Below are 13332 nucleotides of genomic sequence, written 5' to 3' on the forward strand. Positions count from 1 at the left end.
CCACCCTCTGCGTGAAAAAGTTGCCCCTTAGGTCCCTTTATATCGTTCCCCCCTCACCCTAAACCTATGCCCTCTAGTTCTGGACTCCCTGATTCCATGGAAAAGACTTTGTCTACTTAACCTATCCATGCCCCTCATAATTTTGTAAACCTCTATAAGGTCACCCCTCAGCCTCTGACGCTCCAGGGAAAACAGCCCCAGCCTGTTCAGCCTCTCCCTATAGCTCAAATCCTCCAACTCTGGTAACATCCTTGTAAATCTTTTCTGAACTCTTTCAAGTTTCACAACATCTTTCCAATAGGAAGGAGTCCAGAATTGCACGCAATATTCCAATAGTGGCCTAACCAATGTCCTATACAGCTGCAACATCTCCTCCCAACTCCTGTACTCAATAGTCTGACCAATAAAGGAAAGCATACCAAATGCCACCTTCACTATCCTATCTCTCTGCTACTTCACTTGCAAGGAGCTATGAACCTGCACTCCAAGGTCTCTTTGTTCAACAACACTCCCTAGGACCTTACCATTAAGTGAATAAATCCTGCTAAGATTTGCTTTCCCAAAATGCAGCACCTCGCATTTATCTGAATTAAACTCCATCCGCCACTTCTCAGCCCATTGGCCCATCTGGTCAAGATCCTGTTGTAATCTGAGGTAACCCTCTTCGCTGTCCACTACACCTCCAATTTTGGTATCATCTGCAAACTTACTAACTGTACCTCTTATGCTCGCATCTAAATCATATATGTAAATGACAAAACGTAGAGGGCCCAGCACTGATCCTTGTGGCACTCCACTGGTTACAGGTCTGCAGTCTGAAAAACTACCCTCTGCCACCACCCCCTGTCTTCTACCTTTGAGCCAGTTCTCTATCCAAATGGCTAGTTCTCCTTGTATTCCATGAGATCTAACCTTGCTAATCAGTCTCCCATGGGGAACCTTGTCGAACGCCTTACTGAAGTCCATATAGACCACATCTACTACTCTGCCCTCATCAACTTTCTTTGTTACTTCTTCAAAAAACTCAATCAAGTTTGTGAGACATGATTTCCCACGCACAAAGCCATGTTGACTATCCCGAATCAGTCCTTGCCTTTCCAAATACATGTACATCCTGTCCCTCAGAATTCCCTCCAACAACTTGCCCACCCCCAAGGTCAGGCCCACCGGTCTATAGTTCCCTGGCTTGTCTTTACCACCCTTTTTAAACAGTGGCACCACGTTTGCCAACCTCCAGTCTTCCACCACCTCACCTGTGACCAACGATGATACAAATATCTCAGCAAGAGGCCCAGCAATCTCTTCTCTAGCTTCCCACCGAGTTCTCGGGTACACCTGATCAGGTCCTGGGGATTTATCCACCTTTAACCGTTTCAAGAAATCCAGCACTCCCTCCTCTGTAATCTGGACATTTTGCAAGATGTCACCATCTATTTCCCTACAGTCTATATCTTCCATATCCTTTTCCACAGTAAATACTGATGCAAAATATTCATTTAGCATCTCCCCCATTTTCTGTGGCTCCACACAAAGGCCACCTTGCTGATCTTTGAGGGGCCCTATTCTCTCCCTAGTTACCCTTTTGTCCTTGATATATTTGTAGAACCCCTTTGGATTCTCCTCAATTCTATATTCCATGTCTATCTCATGTCCCCGTTTTGCCCTCCTGATTTCCCTCTTAAGTATACTCCTACTTTCTTTATACTCTTCTAAGGATTCACTCGATCTATCCTGTGCTTTGGTGTTGGTTAATATATAAGTGATGGTCAGGGTTTTAGAAAAATTGCTGTGCTGTCTCTTTGAAAATAATGCTGTGGAATCTTTTACCACCACCTGAACAGTTCAGATGGAGTCAATTTTGATCATTCAGCCTTGGCTGAACACCCATATAGTGCAGATATCCTTCACTACTGTGCTGATGTGTTAGCCCAGATTGTGTACTGAAGTCCTGAAATGGGGTTTGAATGTGCAATCTTTTGATGCTGGCATGTGTGTGTTATCAATGAGTTATGGCCAACAACTAACATCTTGTGCACTCCTGTAACAGATAATTGAATGTGAAAAGCACTGTACCTAGTGGAATTCATTTTAACTTTTATTATCTTGCAGGAAAAGGGAAACGGTGTTTCAACTGTCAGTTTCATATCCTGCCTACTTAACATTTCTATTAAAGGCTTTGCGTGTAATAGTTTCAGTTTGTCCTAAGATTCTCAGCCACTGTACCAAGCCTAATCAGTGGTTAAGTTCCATCTTAGGAGTGTACATTGTAGAAAGAGGTGTCTTTGAAAAGAATTAGTTAGCTTGTACCTTTGGGAACGTTCTTGTTTTACAAGTCATTGGAGCCTTCAGCCCTAGTTTTGCAGAAGTTGTCGTACTGACTTTTTAAGTACAGCTGGGCCACAACACACAAACAGAAATTGCTGAAAAAGCTCAGCAGGTCTGGCAGCACCATCTCGCAGGACTCAAAATGTTAACTCTGCTTTCTTTCCATAGATGTTACCAAGCGTGCTGAGTTTTGTCAGCAATTTCTGCTTTTGTTTCAGACTTCCAGCATCCGTAGTTTTTTGGTTTAATTATTGTATGGTGCTGTGCAGTCAATGGGCCTTGGCCTGTGTAAATATATGTCCCTAGAGCCCGATGGGATAACTGTAACTTGAGCAGGCCACAACGGGGAGGTGCTGTCAGCAGTGATACTGTAATTATTCCCTTGAGATCAGTAGCTGAAATCAGGGCATAAAGTGCTGTATACGGTGTAGTGTGGTAATTTGACCTTAAGAAACCATAAAGCTAGTGAATTTGGATCGGCTGAGGAATAACTTGAATAATTTTCAATGTTTTCAGTTTGAAGCATATCCAGGTTGTGTTAATGATTTGCTAGTTTTCCCCTTCCCGACAGCAGTCTTTGTACTTTTTGTGAAGAAAACCTGTTGTCAAATAGGGAAATACTTTGGCTATGTGCCAGCAGCGTGTGCTTAAACTAAAAACATCAGTTAATTTCTGTCCCTTTTTATTTTAAACCGTTGATCACAATCCTATTCTTTTCAACAGCCATCCAATTTTAAGGGAAACAAAACATTTTTATTCCACGTAGTATTCACTTCCGATTCCAGAGGAAAACCAGTGGATCACATCGGGAAATTTTGTGTTTGACGTTGGCTTTTATTTAACATGACCCTAAAAGGAAAAATCCTGACTGCATTGCAGACTTTCAGACTAGCTTGTTTGACAGTTCAGTAAACTCTTCTTGTTTATGAAATAAACTTTCCATTTTTAAAATGGTTATATGACCCAAAATATAGACACGTCCATGCAATTTCACCCAAAAGAGACCAGCTGTAATGTGTTTTTGAATTTTTTGGGGGGAGCATTTTTCAATCAAGCATTAAATGTTCTCCTGTGGATAAAATTGGCACTCTGAAATTCTGCATTTAATAGGAGCTGTGGCAAATGCGAATACATGTGACCGAAGGGTCTGTTTCCATGCTGTACATCTCTAAGTCCTTATAAAATGTAAACTACAATCCACTTGACTCACAGAACAGAATCAAATTAACTGACCATTCATCTTATTGTTGTTGTCCTCACAGTGACTGCCACATAATAACAATGAATTGACAATCTTATTCATTGCGCATGAAGCGTCTCCTTCACAGCATATTCATTGATGCATGAACTCCTTCGGTTCATCAAAATTAATCCACCCAGAATAATATAACAGTTTCCGAATGCTGCATCTTAGTCTTTTTTGCCAGGATTTCTGCCTCAACCATTTTGCCTAGAAGTCCATTCAAAGAGTTGATTGTCCTTTGAATGGTCAAGAACATCCTGATGTCAGTCCTTTTCTTTTATAAATTTGAACATCTCTTGCTGTATCACACTGCCCACAGTTTAATGTCAAAGTAGTATTCTGGACAGTATTACCTCTCCAGTATAACAAGACTCTAAAACATAGAAGCAGAGGTAGGACATTCAGTCCATCAAGTCTCCTTCACCTTTCAATGAAGTCATTGGCTGATCTGATAATCCTCAACACCACTTTCCTGCCTTGATTGAGTTATGGATTAAAAATTTGTTAGTCTCAGCCCTGAGTAAACTTAAGAACCAACTTTGACAGCCAAATTCTACTTTCATTCATTACCACCTTGGAGAAATATAACACCTCCTGTCTCTCAAATGGGTAGTCCCTTACTCTGAGATTATGCCCTCTGGTCATAGAGTAAGGAATTGCAGATAATAAGATATCAGTGTCAACTTAAATGAAAAGCCCAAGGGTCATCTCTTGACCGGGACATAAAATGAGCAGTTATGGATTAGCTGCACATCCTGAATGTATTTTCTTTTTCACTGAATTTAATGGAATAGCAAATAGGACAGGGTGTGTGATGGACAGCTGCTCCGAATCAAAAAGCCAAACTGACTGCTATTAGGCAGATACTCACATTCATTCTTCATAATCAATTGTGTTACTTTACAGAAAATGTTGTGCAACTCTTTTCTTCCCAGTGACTGAAGTGTTTCTTTTCTATAGATGACCCTGGGCCATGAGCAGGGAGCTGGGGCCCCATGTCTGAAATGCAAGGATAAATGTGAAGGATTTGAGCTCCACTTTTGGAGGTAGTGTACATTTGATTGAAATTTTCATTTCCTCTTGATGTGCTTGGGAAAATCTAATGCGTTTAGTGTTTCAACTCTCATATTTTATCTGTTGTTTTAATAATAAGTGGGGTTTAGGTAATTGCTTCATTCACTCCTGTCTTTATAAGTTTTTAAACAATTTATTTTGGAACTTCGGAATAGATGTCATTTTGAAAGCATTTTTCTCTATTTTAAGTTTTTTTTGCATGAAGAGAAATTAGTTTAGTATTGATATGGTATAATCTATATTAAAAATAAAAATTCCTTTTCCTTGTTTCAAGATTTTAGTCAATTAAAGTGATCCAACTGTTCCTTCCAACTTGTAGAATAACTTGATCATAAAATCCAATGCATTAGTCATGCCTCAATTTTGTAGTTATAATTTGGATGGTGCCGAAATGTCTCAAGCATAAATGTATACCAAATGTTTGCAATAATTTGTTATAAAATTTATTTCCCAGCATATTTTGCTCTGAGGCCATTGTTTGAGTTATTTTGAATGTATAAAAGTTCTCAATTTTCACTTTTAATTTGAATATTTACAAAATCCGTAAAATTATTCCACTGAAACTTCATTGCAAGAGGAGTTAATGGTATTAATTGCTACAAATGATTGACAATAAACTTACCTCAAAAAATATACAGTTGAACCTTAAGATGGTCCTCTCAAAAGATCAACTTATGTTATAAAAATATATTCCTAAAATACTGCTCCCACCCCTTTCCATTTTAAGAATTGTGACTTGTGCTTTTGCTTTTATTAACATACATAATGTTTTTGTTCCCTTTGTTGCAGTATTTTCTGAAACTAGATATAACACCACATTTTTTTTTCATTTCATCACTTGTTGTTTACTTTAGGTGGCAAGGGCAGTCATTGATCACAGGGCTGATTTATTTTCTTGACAAATATATAGTCAGTAGGAAACAACACAAATGTACCACTCCTGAGTAGGTAATCAGCCCACAGTGTGACAAGTATTTATTTTCTTCTAATGGGATACTTTTCTTTGTCAAACACTTTGGGTTGTATGTAGATCTTAGAATTATAGATTGTTCCTACACTGTAATAAGTGGTTGGGCTCATCAAATCTTGACTTGTATGAGCTGCCGAATTTAATCACAGTTATACTACCTCTACCATAGTCTATTATTTCAATGTTATTCCTTTATAAGCAACAACTTACTTTTTAAAAAAAACTCTAAGAATACAGCCTCGGATACAGAAGCAGTCCATCACTGTATGCAGCAAGAAAACATTCAGGCTTGAGCTGATAAATATGCTCCAGATAAGTGTTAGGCAGTGATGATCTGCAACAGGGCAGAATGTAACAATCTCCCCTTGATAATCAGTGCCATTGTCCCCACTGAACCTCCCATCCTTAACGTTTCAGAGATTAGCATTGAGCAAACCTTTTGACTGAATCAGCCATACGTTTCCCAATTTTTTGGCAGTGTTTATTCAGTGAAATTGGCCCCCTCTTCCGTGGCTTTTCTCCTACAATCTTCTGCTGTTCAACTCATACGTGATGCAACTGACTTCATGTGGTAGGAGAGGCAGAAGTGCTCACTGCTGTTGGGACTTTGAAACATTCACACCATTGGTGTCATATTTAAACCCTAGCTCCACTGTACTTGGGCTAGCTGCAAGTCAGAATCTGCCCTTCACGCTGTGATGTTCCAGCATTATAACTCAGCAAGCTTGCACCCCATTTTGAGGTGTTGATGGACAAAGTGGTTGGGAAAAAAACTGTGCTTTCTGCTCCAGACCACCAAAGGAGGCAGCAGACACAGCCAATGTTAACAAATATAATGACCCAGGTCAGCGCAGTGTCCCAGGTTAAAATAAATGCCCAGCAATTTTGAACGTATTTCCATGCTCCATTTTCTCTCCCCTACCTCACCCACAGGGCCCATCACCACTTACTCTAACTCTGCCACTGTACATAGCTCTCACCAAGGCCCATGAACTGCAACTCTCACTACTGCATACAGCATGTCCACACCAAGAGGTTGAAGAATGGTGGTGGACCTGAGGCTTCTCAGCCCACAGAAGGAGAAGAAAAGGCTGGAGAAGAAGGTGACTGTTCCTCTGGAAAACCCATTGAGTGAGCTTCATTGTGCTGTGCTGCTATCCCGTTAATGCCAGTGCTAACTCATACTTGACTTAAAAAAGCATTTATTAATAACTAATTCCCTGTATTCTCTTCTGCTAGCACTAGTGGGATCCAATGAATGACTGTGAGAAAGAGATTTGCACCACCTAACCTTAGATGAACCTCCACCTTAAGTAGAACCCATACGTCCCTCAGAGGATGCAACAAAATGGCTTTCACCTGACCCTCCACCAGCTCAGAGACTTTCACTTCAGTGGGTTCTCTTTCTAGATCAAAAGAACAGTCTGGTGAGGATCTCTGCAGCTGCTCGGGGAAGAAATGCCTCCGGTCTATGCACTCCAAAGACTGCTAAGACCAGATATCTGCTTAGCCCTAGCCAGAAAGTGATCCCATGGTCTTAGCTGTTAATTAAACATTGACAAAATATGCAGAGAAGGTCATAGAACATCAGGCAGGTTTGTCAGAGACAGTAAACTAGATTAAAACTTTGGTGGATTTCCCCATTCTTTCAGTACCACACTGGCTCCAACATGAACTTACCTGACTGCCACAATGATTAGGTTGGTGACTGATGTGGGGACCTAGGTCCAGCATACTCTGTATCTGCCGGATACACGCGTGCACCAGCATTACATTGTTTTATTCATTGCTGCTCGGTATCCATGGCAAAGTGAGAGGGAAATGAGGGAACTCAAGCTCATGCCAGGTATTCCCTCCACCGCCCCCCCCCGGCTCCTTGAGATTGGATGGTATAGGCAGCCACTCAGAGGCAGTAGAAGACACATGTAGAATTAGAATTAGAACCAGAATTAACTTTGCTGTCAAATGCTGCGAAAAGTGTATAAGTCGCCACTTACAGTGCAAGGTCCCTAGGTACAGCTTCTTTCTTTATTAGAAAAATAGAGTAGTAAAAAGTCTGACATTGCAGATTTTAGGAATGCTCAGGGAATGTAGGATGCTCAGAAGCTTTCTTTTAAGGTATTTCACAGGTGCCCAATGCCTTTGCCAGCCCCTGCCTGTGATGCCAAAGCTGCAGAAGACTAAGCAGAGGGTAATGACCCTGCATCTGGGCAGGATTCTGATAGCAAGCCTGTGTCCTCTAAACCCAAACACCATGAGGACAACCAGCTAGGTCTTCCAACAGAACCTAACTACAGAGCAGCCTCTCTGCACCCCTGGTGTGGGTATCAGGACTGCACTGAGAAGGAGGGGAGGGGAGGGTGGGTGAGGAAGTAAGGGAATAAACCACTCTAGGTACATCAATGGTACAAATGACACTTTGTTGTAAGAAATCCTGCACTTTTGTAAATGTGTGCTCACTTACATTCTTAAAATGTTTCCTGTAGTTTCTTTGTCATTGTTTGACCTAGTGAAGTCGCATCCATGTGAGAGATGAATAGCATCTGGATGTTCCAAGGATGAAAGAAGTTGTATTGCCTCAGCTTTGCTCATCTCTGTCAAGCAATCAACTGCTTGACTGCAGAAAACCTCAGATATCACAGATACTTGAACCAACACATGGCTGACTGCTTCCATCAGCACAGCACTGAGGCTACAAGCAATGTGCAGACTTAGTGCCTGTCCTCCATTGCTCACCCGCAATTGGATCCGCCTTGTGAATGAGAGGACGCGATCAGTGATGAATGCACGAACCTCTGGAGGCAATGTTTCATTCTATCTTCCAACTTTTCAAGGGAGCACGCTGCCATTTAAGTCTGGGAGATGTACAGTGGAAGTTGACATCTTCACTATCTCCCATAGCACAATGGCCTTTTGAGAGCAGCTGCACAAAGCTCTCCCTCTCTCAGGCTAAATGCTGTCCCAGAAGATGCTTAAGCATTTCAAGTCAATTTAGCAGCTGAAGCCAACTCTGAAATATTGAAGGTTCATTGATGATGGAAAGGTGAGAAAGAAATTGGCTTCCAATCTACTGCCTATCATGAGAGACTCTACTGCACAACACTTGGATGTTGTATGCTAGCTGAAGTGTTGAAAGCCATTACCCCAGTGCCCAGTCTCAGTGACTCCTGCTTTCTTGCAAACAGTAAAGAAGACCTTTTTAAAAATACCAGATACGTTAAGGCAGTGTTAGCCAAGTTACCCTGCATACAAACATTTATTCATCAACAGAAAAGTTCAAAGAGTGTAGTAATTACCAAGCCCAAAAGTAAGTCCAAACCCAGCCGTTTCTTCCTGGAAGTGGGTTTCAATTAGGTTCTGTTTAGCCTCGTGTGCTTGACAGTACATAATTCTCTCATGGTGTCTTGGTTGTCCATCCCAGTCAATATCCTGACCCTCATCCTCAGAGGATTGTTAATTATCCCTTATTTCATTTACATTCAAGATCTCCTAATTGTGTCAGCTGCAACTGGGAAGGGCATAGCATGCCACAATAAATGTGGCACAGCCTTTCTAGGCTATACTGATATAACCTGGTGGAAATATGGGCTGCATTGTATCTTTGTATTGATCTCATGATTTCGTAAAGGTATCATCAAGCTATGTTTGGAGGGGAAGCACTTGTGTTCCAGCAATCGTTCCTGTATAGTCTGAGAACGATGGAATGACACAGGAGCCTGGAAGTTCTCCAATATGTACACATCAAGATAGTTCACAGAATATGTGCCACACAGATTCAAAATCCAACACAGAATATGACCATAATAGTAATAGAATTTTTCATTATGTTTAAACGTTTGATAGTTCATTCTGAAATAATGATGTTAAATTTGAATAAGAGGCATTGTAAAGGCATGAGCCACAAACTGGCTGAGGTGGATTAAGTAAATATATTAAAAGGGAATGGATAGTCCTTAAAGAACCATTACATGTCTTAAAGCAGCAATATGTTCCTCCAAGGTACACAAACTCAAAGAAGGTCAATCAAACCAACAAATAACAAATCAAGTTCAAGATTATGTTAGATTAAACGAAAGTTGCCAGAAGATACCATGAAGTTGCCAGAAATAGCAGTAATCTGAGGATTGTGAGGTTTTTAGAACACAGCAAAGGAGAACCAAGACAGCAAAAAGGAAAGTAAGAATAGAATGTGAATGTGATGTAGCTAAAATCAAAACTGACTGTAAAAGCTTCTATAGGTACATAAAAATAAAACATTTGGGTCCATTACAGGCAGAGTCACAGAATCTCTACAGTGTGGCAGGAGGGCATTTGACCCATTGAATCCACTCTGCCCCTCAGAAAAGCATCCTACCCAGACCCCCTCCCAACCATGCATTCCACTTGGTTAATCCACCTAACATATGGGCAATTTAGCATGGTTAATCTACCTAACCTCCACACCTTTGGACTGTAGAAGGAAACCAGAGCGCCCAGAGGAAACCCAAGCAGACATGGGGAGAATGTGCAAACTCCACACACAGTCACCCAAGGCTGGAATTGAACCTGGGTCTCTGGTGCTGTGAGGCAGCTTTGCTAATACTGAGCCACTGTGCCAGTCAAAGTAATAAGAGGAATAGAGAAATGGTTGAGAAGGTACATTATTATTTTGTTCCTCAATGAAAACAGAAACATACCAGAATTCTCCCAGAATTACATATCCTAATGACTAGGTAGAATGAGAAGTTGAAAGAATTTGTAAGGAAAATTGTACTGGAGAAATCAGTTATGCTGAAATGAAAGTCAATCAATCCTCAGGGCCTTCTATTTTACATCCAAGGGTGTTGAAGACAGTGACTACTTAAACAGTCAATACATTGGTACTTAACTTCCGAAATTCTGTAGATCCTGGAATGAGTCATGCAGATTAGATGGTGGCAAATGTAATCTATTTAAGAAGGGAGCGAGAGAAAACGGAGGACTATTGACCTGCTAGCCTTCTATCAGTAGAAAGGAAAATATGAGAAGCTATTGTAAAAGGTGTGATAAATAGCTACTATAATAGTAGTGATCTGATTAGGCACAGTCTGCAAGGATTAATGAATGGGAAACCATGTTTAACAAACTTGTTCGAATATTCTGAAAATGTTGCTAATAAGATTAATAAAGGATAACCGATAAATGTAGTATACTTAGTTTTTCAGAAGAGCTGTACTAAAGTTCCTCCAAGAAGGCTGGTTAGAAAATAAAAGTGCATGGTATTGGAGGTAATCCTATATTGGCATCAACTAAGGATTGGCTAACAGAAAACAAGGGAATAAATGGGTTATTCTCATGTTGGCAGGCAGTGACTAGTGAGATACTGTGAGGACATGTACTTGGCTCTCAAGCTGTTTATAATATATGTCCGTAAGTTGGATGTAAGAGCAAAATGCATTATATTGCGGATGATACCATGGTAAGTGGGGAACGTGTTATGAGTAAGTGAAAAGTGACTTCGAGAGGATTTGAACAGGTCTGAGTGAAGGGGCAAGAACATGGCAGATAGACTATCATGTGGAAAAATATGAGGTTATCCACTTTGGTAAGAGGAATACATGTGTAGAGTGCTTCCTAAAGGGTAAGAGCTTGAAATGTTTTGATGCACAAAAGGGTTCTGTGTATCATTATTGATAAGTCATTGAAGACTAATGGAATTTTAGCCTTTATTGCTTTAGGATTTGAGTGTAGGAGTAGTAAAATCTTGCTTCAATTGTATTTTTGTCAGACATGGGGAGAATGTGCAAACTCCACACACAGTCACCCAAGGCTGGAATTGAACCTGGGTCTCTGGTGCTGTGAGGCAGCTTTGCTAATACTGAGCCACTGTGCCAGTCAAAGTAATAAGGGGAATAGAGAAATGGTTGAGAAGGTACATTATTATTTTGTTCCTCAATGAAAACAGAAACATACCAGACAAATAGTGTGACAAAGGTTCTCAGGATCACAGGACAGTCCTATGAAAAGAAATTGATTGTGTTCTCTAGAGTTTGAAGATGAGAGAGAGTTCTTTGTAAATTTACAAAGTATTGTACTTAATGGGATAGACTGGATGGAAGCAGATAAGATGTTTTCCCAGGTTGGGGAAGTCCAGAACCAGGGGACACAATTTATAATAAAGGGGAAGTCACTGGACTCTGGGAAGTGTTTTTTTTAAACTCAGATGGTCCTGAACTTTTGGAATTCTCTACCATGGGGGGTTTTGCCAGCTCTATCTTTGTTTAAGATAGAAATTTCTGATTACAAATGACGTATAGGGTTATGGGGAAGGGTGAGGGTAAAAGGTATTGAAGTGTGCAATCGGCCACAATCGTTTTGAATGGCGGGACAACTCAATGGCCTGAGTGGCCTACTCCTGTTTCTGAGCTGGACATTGATAGAGTGGAAGATTTACAGCTGGAGAATTCGACACATTGGTGACAGGGTTCTCAAAAAGCAAACTAGTACAGTATATACCACCCTCCACCAGAAGGGAGTCCAAAATACAGGAGCATCCCACTGTCGGGGCAGCTTGCCCCCCACCCCCTCCCTTCACAAGAGAAGGATATAAACCAATGTAATCTCATTAACATGACGTCAGTGATACCCTGGATGTGTTTGTGACCAAGAATTGTCAGATGGCACACAAGTCACCAGTTGCTCCTTGGAACAAGCCACTTACATAAAAATTCATGGCCAGCGTGACTTCATTGGAAATGGAATAGGACGGTCACCCATTCCTTGCAAGCAGAAGTCCAGTTCCAGATAATGCACTTTGTTCTGATGGTCCAGGACATCCTTGGTCTTTGCCTACACTGGTCCTCTAAGAGCTGTCTGTAGCAAGGCCAGTGGTTTTGGAATCTGAGCATTCTTCTACTTCTCCTTGGGGGACCTTCCTCTGGTTGTTCTTCGTGCTGCTGTCCAGCAGCTGCTGGAAGTTGCTGTTCTTGATGGGTTTGGTGACAACATTGCAATTTCTTTGACATTGTCATTGTATGTAAGAATCCTCCAAGCACAGGTTCCATCTCACATGCATAAGCTGATATCTGTGGGGAATATCAAAATTAGAACACGAAATCAGTAAGGGTACCCCGATCATTCTCTGCATCACCATGAAGTGAGATGGTGCAGTGCGTTATGGAGGCTTTGCAAGGAGATCAATGTCATTCCTCGACATGGAGCTCTAAATTATGTCACCTTCTCCATATGTGTGTTACAGATCCAACGTGCTAATGCTACATTGGATAGTGAAATTCAGGCACTTATCCACCATAAAAGCACTCCCTTCCAAAAACATCCACCCTTGAACATCATTGAGCATATCATCCCATCCTTATAGTTAGGTGTGAGAATGTGACAGCTCTGAATCATTGTCTTCCAATGTCAGGTATGATAAGTGATGTACAAATTGCAAAGCAAGTTGAGACTTAAGCTTGTGTCTGCATAGCTTTATATATGTGACATGACAGGGGTCAATTATGCAAAATTATAATGGTCATAATTACTTAAGGCTATCATTTTTCATAATAATTGTTGTCAAAAAAAAGGATTTTCCGTTAAATGAAATTTGGTAATAGTTAGAGTTATATTAAACAGTCGGTAAACGCATGATTAATCCGATTACCTGGAACAGGGCCAAAAATCCACAGAATTGTTCTTTGTCCATGAAGTGAAAAACAGTAATTTACTCCAGCCAGTCTGCCTGTGATGGCATACGTTTTGT

The 13332-nt window shown here is 40.8% G+C and overlaps 1 protein-coding gene across 1 annotated transcript in view; it reads left to right on the top strand.

The window, feature by feature from the left end:
• tes (testis derived transcript (3 LIM domains)) overlaps positions 1-13332 on the top strand; it is a 53222-nt gene that overhangs the window by 8396 nt on the left and 31494 nt on the right. The window contains exon 2 of the mRNA XM_072551488.1: positions 4529-4614. Within this exon, the coding sequence (XP_072407589.1) occupies positions 4529-4614 (86 nt within the window). The remainder of the gene's footprint in view (positions 1-4528; positions 4615-13332) is intronic.

Source organism: Chiloscyllium punctatum, chromosome 32 (assembly GCF_047496795.1).
Source record: "Chiloscyllium punctatum isolate Juve2018m chromosome 32, sChiPun1.3, whole genome shotgun sequence".
Lineage (NCBI taxonomy): Eukaryota > Metazoa > Chordata > Chondrichthyes > Orectolobiformes > Hemiscylliidae > Chiloscyllium > Chiloscyllium punctatum.